Source organism: Pistacia vera, unplaced genomic scaffold (assembly GCF_008641045.1).
Source record: "Pistacia vera cultivar Batoury unplaced genomic scaffold, PisVer_v2 Contig40, whole genome shotgun sequence".
Lineage (NCBI taxonomy): Eukaryota > Viridiplantae > Streptophyta > Magnoliopsida > Sapindales > Anacardiaceae > Pistacia > Pistacia vera.
Genome location: NW_022196224.1, coordinates 1,450,606 through 1,463,916, shown reverse-complemented (window position 1 = coordinate 1,463,916; position 13,311 = coordinate 1,450,606). Strand labels below are relative to the sequence as shown.

At 35.3% G+C, this 13,311-nt stretch overlaps 1 protein-coding gene across 1 annotated transcript; it reads left to right on the top strand.

Moving 5' to 3' along the window:
• The first annotated feature begins 7,713 nt into the window (after positions 1–7,713).
• LOC116141594 (leucine--tRNA ligase, cytoplasmic-like) lies at positions 7,714–13,311 on the top strand. Its single transcript, XM_031427076.1, has 3 exons — positions 7,714–7,847; positions 9,244–12,521; positions 13,020–13,311. The coding sequence occupies exon 2, from the start codon at positions 9,263–9,265 to the stop codon at positions 12,518–12,520; it is 3,258 nt and encodes a 1,085-aa protein (XP_031282936.1). The 5' UTR covers positions 7,714–7,847; positions 9,244–9,262; the 3' UTR covers position 12,521; positions 13,020–13,311.

Genomic DNA, 13,311 nt, shown 5'->3' with positions numbered 1-13,311 from the left:
GAATTTCTTTTAAAATTATCCATGTGTACTTCAAGGCAATCTTCTTCTTTAGGAATTGATTCTTCTTCAAAGATTTCATTGTCAATTTAGGGCGGTTCATCATGGTCATCAAAGTAATCATTGAAGTGATCATCATTGCTAACCACAATTTCATCATCAATTGTATTTTCAAACTCCTCTTCGTCCGTCGAGATCTCGAATTGCGCAAGTCGCCGTTGGAGATCTCAAACTTGCCTCCTCAGATTGTCCATCTCTACATCTAGTTGATCATGTTGATAATTAGCAACATCTTCCCCAGGAGCCACTCCACGACCACTTCCGCAACCTCATTGACCTCGACCATAATTCTGTTCAACCATCGATAAGAAACGTGAAACTCTGATACCAAATGATGCTGAAACAATAGAAAAAGATGACTAAAAACTGTAGAGAACAAGTGATACAAAAAACCACCACCGAATTGTATCAAGATTCAGATACTGGATTGTGATACGATAACCACCACTGAATGGTATCAAGATTCAAATACTAGATTAATTAATTGAAATAACCAAAAATGTTCTCAATAATTCATTAAAGTAATAATTCACCAAAAACTTATTGCCTTAAAGGCTAGAAAGACCTCTATTTATACTAGAATTAACCTAAACTATTTAGGAATGAGTAAACCTAATAATTAAAGCAAATCTTATTCTAGAATGGAAAACTTCTAAAACAAGAAATCTAATTTAATTAGAACTACTAAAATAAAATAATAATTTAGGAATAGGAAAGTCTAAATATAAGGAAAAAATTATATGTGTCATAGCATCAAAATGGGATTGTTGAACGAAAATACCATCACCTCTTGGAAGTAGCTCGAGCCCTCAAACACCAAGCCCACACTCCAACCACCTTTTGGGGCAAATGTGTCATTACTATAACCTATCTCATTAATCGCATGCATACGCGAGTTATTGGAGGTAAAACTCTTTTTGAATTACTGTTTAGAAAGAAACCTGATAACACTTACTTATGAGTTTTTGGTTGTCTGCGTTACTCCACCATTGTAGGTCCCTATGACAAGTATGCTCCTCATGCTAGAAAACGTATTTTAATGGGATACTCTATGCTTCAGAAAGGGTATCGTCTTGATGATCCCCAACATAACAAGTTTTTTGTTAGCAAAGATGTTATTTTCCATGAGTGTATTTTTCCCTTCTCTGACAATGAGATTTCATCCTCTACATCACCAACTGCACCATTGGATCATTTGTCACCATCAGACACTCCCATTACCATGGTTCCCATTCCCATTACTCAGCCCTATTCTGATCTTGTTGACACTCCACTAGTTGATCAGCATGCAGACTCTACCACTTCAGATGAACCTCTGCAATCTCAACACCACATATCTAACCACTACAGATCCCACTTAGGATGATTCTCCAATTATGGATCTGGTTCATCACATTCATTCACCAAATATTATTCCATTACGACGGTCATCCAGAGTTTCCCGACCACCTGTATGGATGGCTGACTACATCTGTTCCATTGTGAAGTTATTCCTTACCCCATATCTAATTATGTCAGTTTTGACAGATTTTCTCTTGGACACAGATCCTACTTGAGCAATATTTCCACTTATCGAGAACCTGCCACATTTTCTAATGCCATACAACATGATTGTCGGTATTAAGCCATGGAAGCAGAATTAAATGCCCTTATCAGCAATCACACATGGGATCTTGTTTCACGCCCTTCACACCGGAAACCTATTGGTTGTAAATGGATCTACAAAATCAAGCACCATGTTGATGGCTCCATTGAGAGGTACAAAACTCGACTTGTTACAAAAGGCTTCACCCAACGAGAAAGTTTTGACTATCGCAAAACCATCTCCCCTATAGCCAAACATGTTACTATTCGTGCTTTCCTTTCAGTTGCTTCTCACCATGATTGGCTTTCACCAGATGGATGTTCATAATGCCTTCCTCCATGGAGATTTCGATGACAAAATTTAAATGGATATTCCACCCATCCTTCGCAATTAGGGGGAGAATCTTATATGTAGATTATCAAAGTCTTTATATGGGCTAAAACAAACATCACAACAGTGGAATGCAAAGTTTACATAGGCTCTCACAGTCATTGGATTCACTCAATCCAAACATGATTACGCCATATTCTTCAAACAAAAGGGTGAGTCCTTCCTCAGTCTTATAATCTATGTTGATAACATTCTCATTACAAGAAACAACGAGAAAGCAATCACAAAATCAAAAGAGTATCCTCATAGTACATTCCCCATCAAAGACCTAAGGACACCAAAGTTATTTCTGGTATTGAGATTGTTCGTTCCTTAGAAGGAATATCCCTCAGCCAACAGAAGTATGTGCCTGAACTCATTTTAGATTCAAGGCTAGCAGCATGCAAACCAAGCGTCATTTTTGTAGAACAGAATGTTATACTCACCACAAAAGAATATGATGAGAAGAGTCAAAACTCTGAGATAGATCCCTTGCTAGAAGATAGCTCTAAATATCAACGGCTTGTCAGAAGACTCATATACCTTCCAATGACTCGACCAGACATCAGCTACGCAGTACAAATTATAGTCAAGAGTAAGAGTAAGAATAATAATTATGATATATAAGATAAAATTTTCAAAGAGAGAAATTATCCTTGAATTTAAAATAACATGTAAAATTTGAGATATAGTAAAGTACTGAGTAATCTCTGTACAATATTAAGGGAGCGTTTGGATCATATAATGTTTTATTGTAGGAGTATGTTATATTAACGGAAAATAGATCATCTTGAAGATTACTAGCAATGTTTAGAAAATGTATTTGGTTGATTTAAATAAATTGATGAATAATATGTTTGGTTGGAAGGATAAATGGGTGGGTATATTATATAGATTACTAAATTGCCCTCATTTTTAAATATTAATATAATATTATTTTTTTAATAATTTTTTTAACCCCCTATATTTAAAATTTTGCTAAAACACTCAAGTCATATAAAACTTTAATTTGTAGCAAAATCACCCCCACTCACCCTAAGTCACCACCGTCAGCCACCGCTGGTAGTTGACAAAATAGCGCACGACTAGTCGTATATGGTAGGTCGTGTGCTAGCAAAGCCATTTTCGGCCGTGGATCACAAATCCATGGCTGTTTCATGGCCAGATCTATAGCCATGAAATGGCCATAGAAATGGTGAGTTCTGGCCATTTTCAGCCATGGATGTGTTAGAAAATGCCTTACTGGCATACGACCGACTAGATCCCACCGATCGTGCACCATTACGGTGACTGACGCCGACGGCCGGTGGTGGTCTTGGGTAGCTGGGGTTATTTTGTTAACTTCTGAATTTTTTTATAATTGGGGTGTTTTAGTTAATTTCTCAAATGTAGGGGGGCTTAGTATGGTTATTTGGTAAACATTTTGAGGACAATTGTGTTCGAAACGATATTTAATTAAAGCCAAAATAGGTATAAAAATCAAGATTACCTAGTAATGTTTTAATCCCAGGGGTGGGGGAGGGTATCGGGTTACTCCCCACATTACCAATAGTAAACACAATTTGCAATAAAAAATTTTTGTAATATTTTATTACTTGCAAACCAAACACCGGAATCTTGTAAAATAAACAAAGATTGCCCTCGTTATCTTATATGCCTCCGATCCAAACGCATCCTAAGGGAACAAATACATTCAATATTTTTTACAGCAAGAAGAATATTTCCAAACTAAGAATAAACACCGTCTAGCACAATCATACCCTGGGTGGTCTCCTTCACAATCTCGTTTACACAGTTCCAAATCATATCCTCATGTGAGGCTAACTAGGTGCAGCAAATAACTCCCCGTAAGGACTTCTTTTATAAGCCATCTTCAATTAATCCTGTATGAAATTGTGGGGCAGTTTGGTTCGGGGTTAAGTGGCATTACTGGGGTAATGTCATCTTATATTACTTGATTACCACGTTTGGTTGTCAAGTAATATAAGATACCAGTAATCTTCAAATACCAATAGTGGTTACTATTGGTAATATAAGAGGTAATCTGATTATCTCCATTTTCTTAGGTTTTCTGAGATTACCAGGGTTATCTTTTTTTGTTACAATTTTATCCCTTATTAATAAAAATTTTGAACAATAATACCCTTACTTTAAAACAAATTTACATTAATATCCTATTTCAATTTTACCCTTGTTTAGTTAAAATTTTGGACAATAATGCCCTTATATTTAAAATAATTTACAGACCACTACTGCCACCAAGCCACCACCACCACAGCCACCCAGCCACCACCGCCGACAGCGGGTCAACCACCACGGACCACCGCCGGAAAATTACCGGAGTCCCTAAAAACACTAGAAATTCTGTGGGAGGCTCCGGGAGGCTTCGATATGGTCGGAAATGGCCAGATCTAGCCAGATCTGGCCCGATATGGTCATTTTCGGCCATCAATATGGCCGGAAACGGCCATAACGAAGTCTTCCGGAGCCTCCCGCAGAATTTCCTTCTTTTTTAGGAGCTTCGGCGATTTTCCGGCGGTTGTTCGCGGTGGCGGCAGGCGGCGGCAGGAGGTAGGGGTGATTTCGTCATGAATTAAAGTTTTTTTATAAGCGGGGGTGTTTTAGCTAAATCTGAAATATTGGGGGTTAAAAAATTATTCAAAAATTAATAATAAAAATAATATTATATTAATATTTAAAAGAGGGTCAATTTAGTAATTTAAATAACATACCCACCAATTTATTCCCATAACCAAACATATTAATATAACATACCCACCAACTAACCAAACATATTTTCTTAAAGATTCCCAGTAATCTTCCAAGGTAATCTATCTTTCCAGTAATCCAATATTCCCAGTAATCTAACATTCCTGAATCAAACGCCCCCTGTATGTTATTTGGTGAAATGGGAATTAATTTATACACATTATATTGATCATAGAGTTGTTTGCTTGTTTTAACTTGTTAGGAAGTCATAAAACCCACATCAAATCTAAGAATTTCATATTTCAATTTCAAACTCATTTATTAAACTCAACCAAAACCAAATGCATGTATTACCCAACATTAACTGAATACTGATTCAATAGACAATTACGTCAATTATATACATAAAATTATAAAAACAGCCTAAGCCAGTATAGCTGATGATCTTTCGTCAATTAAAAAGATAGGAGAAGATATTTTTAAGTTAAAAAAATAATAATAATAAGCATCATCTTACCTTATGACCTCCAATTGAGTAGTATTTCTTGATTAATCCAACTAAAGGAAGAAGAAAATATGAGAGAAGAGGAGAGAAACTAAGGAAGAGATCAATGTGAAAAAAAAAATGAGGTGATGTACTTAAGAAAAGTAATGGGCTGGGCTACACCATGTGCTTCTTCTTTGATCCTCATTGGAGTAATTAATTGATTTTCATTCTTTGTTTTTTTTTTTTTTCCAAAATTTATAATTGAATAAAAAAAGTACATTAATAATTAAACAGTTCAAAATTAATGTTAAAAACGAATGATATTTAAAATATGTAATAATTTACGTTAAAACGAGTGATATTACAAATATATAGTATTTCTAAATTCAAGTGATATATTATATCCTAGATGGCATCGTCATGCCACTTATTATATCAATCTATCATCAGTACACAAATGTTAAATTAAATGACATATATTACGTTAGACTATAGTAAACTAGATATATCATTTATATTCTTAACGAAACATATGAAAGTTTTCTTCTTTATCATATAATGTTAGGCTATATTAAACCATGCTAGATTAAATAGTTTAAGCATTTTTAAAAGGCAAAACGTATTTTAGTGATTTTTGTCCTAAATATCATTAAGGTCAATTAAGTCAACTCACATGATTTTGTTGTTTCTGTAATTTACATAAAATCTTGACGTTTTTTGTATTTTTAAGTATTAGAATGGCTATAAAGATAATTTCTAACAATTTTGGGATATTTTGTCAATAGAAACAACACCTTAAATATTCCCTTAAGATTTTATGTAAATCGCAAATTTCACATTAATAATATTCTTATGATACAAGCAACTTTCATTAACCTTGATATTCTCTCTTGAGATATATATTTTTATTCTTACAACACCCTTACCGGATTCTATCCTATCCGATCCAATTTGACTCGACTAGGTCATGCCAATTCTCTAAGATTCATAATAAGGAGATTGAAAACCTTATTATGGTCTCGTTACCTAAACATATTACATTGATAAACACAAAAATAAATATTGGTCTTCCTGCTATTTTATGCATGAATAATATTATGTATATCAGTATATGTATACAAACCGTTTGCACAAAATAAATCATACAAACTAATGACCTCTAGTATGATAACACAATTTGAAATTAATGATAACTGAAACAAATTAAAGTGCAAGAAGTGGCAAATGTTTGTTTGTTTGTAAGTACTAATTTGTATAATAAGTTTGTACATATAATATTATTCGTTTATAGAATTTTATTCGTCCCAAATAGAATGGACTTTGGTTCCAAGAAAACTCTCGAAACAAATCCCTGACCCGACCCGTTATCATCCCCAGATTCACTGAAAAACAAGATTTAAGAGACATATCATGATTCATGTTATAAGCATCTTACACTAGTACTCACACTACACAATGTCTCACACAGAATCTAATCCCTTGCTTTAATGCTTTCACCAATCGTACACTGCCACGTGTGTCCAATCTTGAAAGTGTAGACTATATGTACCCCCTCTAGTATTGAAATGTTTCACTTACCTCCCTATCCTCAACATCTTTGTTAAATCTTATTGTTGACCGTGTTTGACTAACCTGAATAATCACCTAAAAAATATAGAAAAAGATTTAAATATAAACAGAAAAAATTTCAAATCTATAAAAAGATAAATTACTTATAAATAAAAAACTTCAAATATTTGAAAAAATTAGTCAATCTTGGTAAATTATATGTTTTTTCTTTTGTTTTTTAAAATGTTTATGAATATAATGTAGTTATAATGATTCCATATCAAATTGAAAATCCGAGGGTTTTGCAAATATTTTTTGGGTATTATCACATACTCCCTGAACGACTCCTTATCACAAAAAGTAATTTTAACCTAATAAATTAACATATAAAATCTAGAAAAATTCCCCTATATAATAATTTTCACTAATTTAAATTCAAATAATGTCAAAGTTTTGTTTAAAAGACAAATCCAACTATAAAATCATGTGATTTAACCAACTTAACCTCAAGGACAAGTAACAAAAACAAAAATAGTTGAAATACGCTAGATTATTGATCCAGCACGCTGTAGCATGGTTTAGAATACTATAATTAAAATGTTAAATTTTACTATTAAATAGTAGACTATCAAGTTGAGTATAGCTTATAATGATCTAGCGTTATATGTTATAAAACATATCATTTGTTGTTTCGTAAAAGGGTATAATTGGTAAATCATTAGATTTTATATTAGATTTATCCTTTAAATAAATTATTCACATTTTAGGAAATTAAGATTACTAAATTGACTATTTATGTCCAAACCCTTAAAATCTAATTACAAGGTGAGGTAAGTTAATAATTTTTTTTAATTATTATACAGTGACGTAAGTGTAAGAATCTGGAAACACAGGGATTTAATAGAACTTTAATTTATGAAGGATAAAAAATATCGAATCAAGCATAAACCCTAGACAGTTAAAGTCATTCTTCTTCTTCGCGTTTCAAAGCCGCAACGATAAATCTCTCTCGCTGGCTTTAAATCTTCTCAGACATAACGCACCGTTTTTGCACTGCAATGCCCTGTGCTCATCACTCTTGAAGCGTCACAGGTTCTTCATTAACTCACTTTATTTTATTTTTTTTCTTTTAATTAGGCCTTTCATTCTTTTTATATGTTTGTATTTTGATGTATTTTTTATTAGTTTGAATAGTATTTATGCATTAGAATTGAATTCAGCTAGCTGGGTTTTTTTTTCCTGCTAATTGGGTTTGGAATTCGGATAAAATTCTTTGCTTTTGGTTGAATTTTTTAAGAAACAATTTTCGAATACAATTATAACGTTTTTTTTTTATTTTTTTTATTATTTTTTTAATTTTAATGGTTGTTTGACTTTGAAAATGGGCTTTGAATTAACAAGCTATTCAGATTGTGTGTATAGTTTTAGAAAGTTATGTTTAAATCATGAAGTAAAGGAAATTGTTTGTTCTGTAGAATGTTATAATTGTGGGTAGGGAAATGGTTCGGTTGAAGTTGAACGTTTTTAGAAACCATTTCGGATAAAATTCCAAGATAAAGTTTCTTTTTTTGTTCTTTTTAATGGTTGTTTAACTTTGAAAACGGGTTTTGAATTAACTATGCATGTTAGATTGTATCGTTGTTTTCGAAAATTACTTTTTATATAATTTAGAATGGGGAATGCTTGGTTTGTAGAGTGTTGGGAATCTGATAAATTGTGGGTAGGAAAATGTTTTAATTGAAATGTTTTAGGACATAGTTCTTGGATACGATTGCAAGTAAAGTGTTTTATTTTTTAATGGTTGTTGAACTTTGTAAAGGGGTTTTGAATTAACTAAGCTTTTCTTATTGTATCTTAATTCTTGAAAATTATTTTGAAATCGTGAAGTAAGGGAAATGCTTGTTTTGTAGAATGTTGTGAATTAAATAATTGTGTTCTTCTTCTTTTTTTTTTTTTTTTTATCTTTTTGGTAGCAGAATGCTTTGGTTGAATTGCTTCTTGGAAAGAGTTTTCAGTTAAGATTTTGGGATGAATTGTTTCGTTTCAATGGTTGTTTAACTTTGTAAACGATATTTGAGCTAACTAAACTTTTTCATATTGTATCTTGGTTTTTGAAAATTTCAAATCATGAAGTAATCATAAATCAAAGTGCTTGTTTTGAAACATGTTGTGAATCAAATAAATTATTGGGTATATTTCATTGCTTATATGTTATTGAACAAGTAGAATAAGTGTTTTTTTAAATGAATATTTAATTTTGGAAACAAGCCTGGAATTAACCAAGCTTTTCAGGTTGTATCTTAAGTTTTGGAAATTATTTTTAAATATGCAGTAAATGGAATTCTTGTTTTGTAGAATGTTGCAAATCAAATGAATTATAGGCTTATTTTCTTGTTGGGTAGATTTTATTGTTAACTTAGCATATGGGTAATTGTTGGAACATGTGGTGTATTTAAGATGTTGGTGTACATATTTGTTTTGAATACAGTTATTCTCTGCTTCACGATATGGCGACAGACAGTGGGAAAAGTTTTGCAAGGAGAGATCGTTTATTGGAGATTGAGGCAAAGGCTAGGACTTGGTGGGAGGAAAGTGATGTTTTTAAAGCTGAAGCTGGTGAAAAGCCTCCTGAGCAAGGTGAAAAGTTCTTTGGAAACTTTCCATTTCCTTACATGAATGGGTATTTGCATCTAGGGCATGCGTTCTCGCTTTCCAAGCTTGAATTTGCAGCAGCTTATCATAGATTGAGAGGGGCAAATGTTCTCTTGCCATTTGGTTTCCACTGCACTGGTATGCCCATTAAGGCATCAGCTGATAAGCTTGCTCGGGAAATTAAGATGTTTGGGGAACCGCCAGTATTTGATAAAGAAGTGGAGGAGGAAGAAGAGCAGCCAGCAGCTGAGGATACCAGTGGTGCACCACCAGATAAGTTTAAGGGCAAGAAATCAAAGGCTGCAGCAAAATCTGGTGGACAGGTGTTCCAGTGGGAGATTATGCGCAGTTTTGGGCTTTCTGACAGTGAGATATCAGAATTTCAGAATCCAGAACAATGGCTCAAGTTTTTTCCTCCCTTGGCCAAGGAAGACTTGAAAGCTTTTGGCTTGGGCTGTGACTGGAGGCGTTCATTTGTCACCACAGAGATAAACCCATTTTTTGATTCCTTTGTAAAGTGGCAGATGAGGAAGTTAAAAGCCATGGGTAAGATCATTAAAGATGTGAGATACACAATATACTCTCCCTTAGATGACCAGCCATGTGCTGATCATGATAGGGCGACTGGCGAAGGAGTTCAGCCCCAGGATTATACTCTTATCAAGATGGAGGTGCTGCCACCATTCTCTTCTAAATTGAAACCTCTAGCAGATAAAAACAAAAAGTTGTTTCTGGTTGCTGCTACACTGAGACCAGAGACCATGTATGGGCAAACAAATGCATGGGTATTGCCAGATGGGAAGTATGGAGCATATGAAATCAATGATACTGATGTGTTTATTCTCACAGAGAGAGCGGCCCTTAACCTTGCCTATCAGAATTTCTCTAAGATCCCCAAGAAAACTAGTTGCTTGTTGGAGTTGACTGGTTCTGATTTGATTGGTCTTCCTTTGAAGTCTCCTCTTTCATTTAATGAGGTCATATACGCACTTCCCATGTTGACCATTCTAACAGATAAAGGTACAGGGATTGTGACCAGTGTTCCTAGTGATGCCCCTGATGATTATATGGCACTACATGATTTGAAAGCAAAACCAGCTCTCAGGGCAAAGTTTGATGTGAAGGATGAGTGGGTTTTACCCTTTGATATTGTACCCATAATCAACATTCCTGAATTTGGAGATAAATCTGCTGAAAAAGTTTGCTTGGATCTGAAAATTAAAAGCCAGAATGAGAAAGACAAGCTTGCAGAAGCTAAGAGGTTGACATACTTGAGAGGATTCACAGAGGGCACGATGCTTGTTGGAGAACATGCTGGGAAGAAGGTCCAGGAAGCTAAGCCATTGCTTAGGAGTATGCTCATAGAAACAGGACAGGCAATTATGTACAGTGAGCCTGAAAAGCGGGTCATGTCAAGGTCAGGCGATGAATGTGTTGTGGCTCTAACTGACCAATGGTACATAACGTATGGGGAAGAAGAATGGAGGAAACTGGCCGAGGAGTGCTTATCCAACATGAATCTCTATTCTGATGAGACACGGCATGGCTTTGAGCACACTTTAAGTTGGCTAAATCAATGGGCTTGCTCGCGATCTTTTGGCCTTGGAACCCGCATTCCTTGGGATCCACAGTTCCTTGTTGAGTCATTATCCGATTCTACCATTTACATGGCTTACTACACTGTAGCTCACTTGTTGCATGAAGGGGACATGTATGGAAAAACTACTGGTCCAATAGAACCTGGACAAATGACAGACGAAGTCTGGGAATTTATCTTCTGTGACGGTCCACATCCCAAATCATCTGATATCCCGTCATCTATTCTTAACAAGATGAAGCAAGAGTTTGAGTACTGGTACCCATTTGATCTTCGAGTTTCTGGTAAGGATCTCATCCAAAATCATTTGACATTCTGCATCTATAACCATACTGCCATTATGTCCAAGCAGCACTGGCCCCGTGGATTTAGGTGTAATGGGCATATAATGCTCAATTCTGAGAAGATGTCCAAGTCCACTGGTAATTTTAGGACACTGAAACAGGCCATTGAGGAATTCTCAGCAGATGCAACAAGATTTTCTCTAGCTGATGCTGGGGATGGTGTTGATGATGCAAATTTTGTTTTTGACACGGCAAATACTGGAATTCTTCGTTTGACTAAGGAGATCTCATGGATGGAGGAGGTTTTGGCTGCTGAATCATCTTTGAGAACAGGACCAGCATCAACTTATGCTGATCGGGTGTTTGAGAATGAGATAAATATTGCAGTCAAAATGACTGAACAGAATTATGCAAACTACATGTTTCGAGAAGCTCTTAAAACTGGTTTTTATGATCTTCAAGCTGCAAGGGATGAATACAGGTTCTCGTGTGGAGCTGGAGGTATGAATCGTGATTTGGTGTGGCGTTTTATGGATGTGCAGACTCGTCTTATCACTCCAATCTGCCCACACTATGCGGAGTATGTTTGGAGGGAGCTCTTGAAGAAGGATGGCTTGGCAGTGAAAGCAGGTTGGCCTGCAGCTGGCACTCCTGATCTGACCCTCAAGAGTGCCAATAAGTATTTGCAAGACTCGATTGTTTTGATGAGGAAGCTGCTTCAAAAGCAAATTCTGGGTTCGAAGAAAGCCAACAAGAAGGGGGCTCCAGTTGCAACACTAACCGAGGACAAGTTAAAGGGCTTGGTATATGTGAATGAGCAATTTGAGGGATGGAAGGCAGAATGCCTGAAGATCCTCCAAAGCAAATTTGACAGTAAGTCTCGAACCTTTGCGCCAGATGGAGAGATAATGGAGGCCTTGCAAAAGAGCTCGGTTGGTCAGGCAACAAACTTTAAACAGACCCAAAAGCTTTGTATGCCTTTCTTGAGATTTAAGAAGGATGAGGCGATCACAATCGGTCCTCATGCTTTGGATTTGAAGCTTCCATTTGGAGAGATTGATGTCCTTCAGGAGAATTTGGACTTGATTAAGAGGCAGCTTGGTCTCGAAGAGGTGGAAATATTATCTGCTGCTGACCCTGATGCTGTTGCCAAAGCTGGTTCTCTTGCTTCACTTCTAAGCCAGAATCCTCCTTCCCCTGGAAATCCCACTGCAATCTTCTTGTCAAGATAAGGTAATATAAATTTCTCGTATCTTGGTCTTCAAGGGCATATCCTTTGTTGGTTGGTGCACTGAGGTGTCTTTTTTCTTTTTCAGTACTTCTTTTAGTATGGGACATGGCATCTTTGCATTCTAAAATGTATTAAGATGATTCCATCTCTATTTTTCCATCATCATAATACTGCATTCTTTGTTATTGTTGATCGCGCCTTTGTATTCATGTAAAAGTTCGACAACATGTTCTTGTTGTGTGGATTATATTTGATGTTGACAACTGAAAATAAGTTCACCAGGTTTTGGTGAGAGCTACTTGCCTCGTAAATTTTTCAATTTGTTGAATCCTATACTTTTGTTACGATCTTTTAATGTTTACACACTATAATCCGATAACCGTTTTCAAGTTCATTCCCTTTCATGGTGTTTGAATTTCGATAATACTTGTGGATTATTTTCCAGGTAAGAATTAGCTAAATATTGCTTCGCTTTTCCCCCGTTTCCTTTATTTGAACAGGTAGTCGAGAGGCTTTGCGTCTAAGAAGATTGATTTGCCCCACCGGAAAGCTGGGAATTTTGCTATACTTATAATTACTTTCAGACAACCTCAAAGTGATCACAGAACAGAATTTGTGTTTTCAATTTGCCGGAAAACTGGTTTTTGTTACTGAAAGAAAATGTATTGCTGTGTTTTCTAGGTGAGAACTGGTTAAATATTTTTTCTTTGGAGATGCAGTATATAATGTTTATGTTCTGTTGTGGATCTCATGAAGCTTCTTAATAAATTAATTTTCAGTTGGTTTCATTAA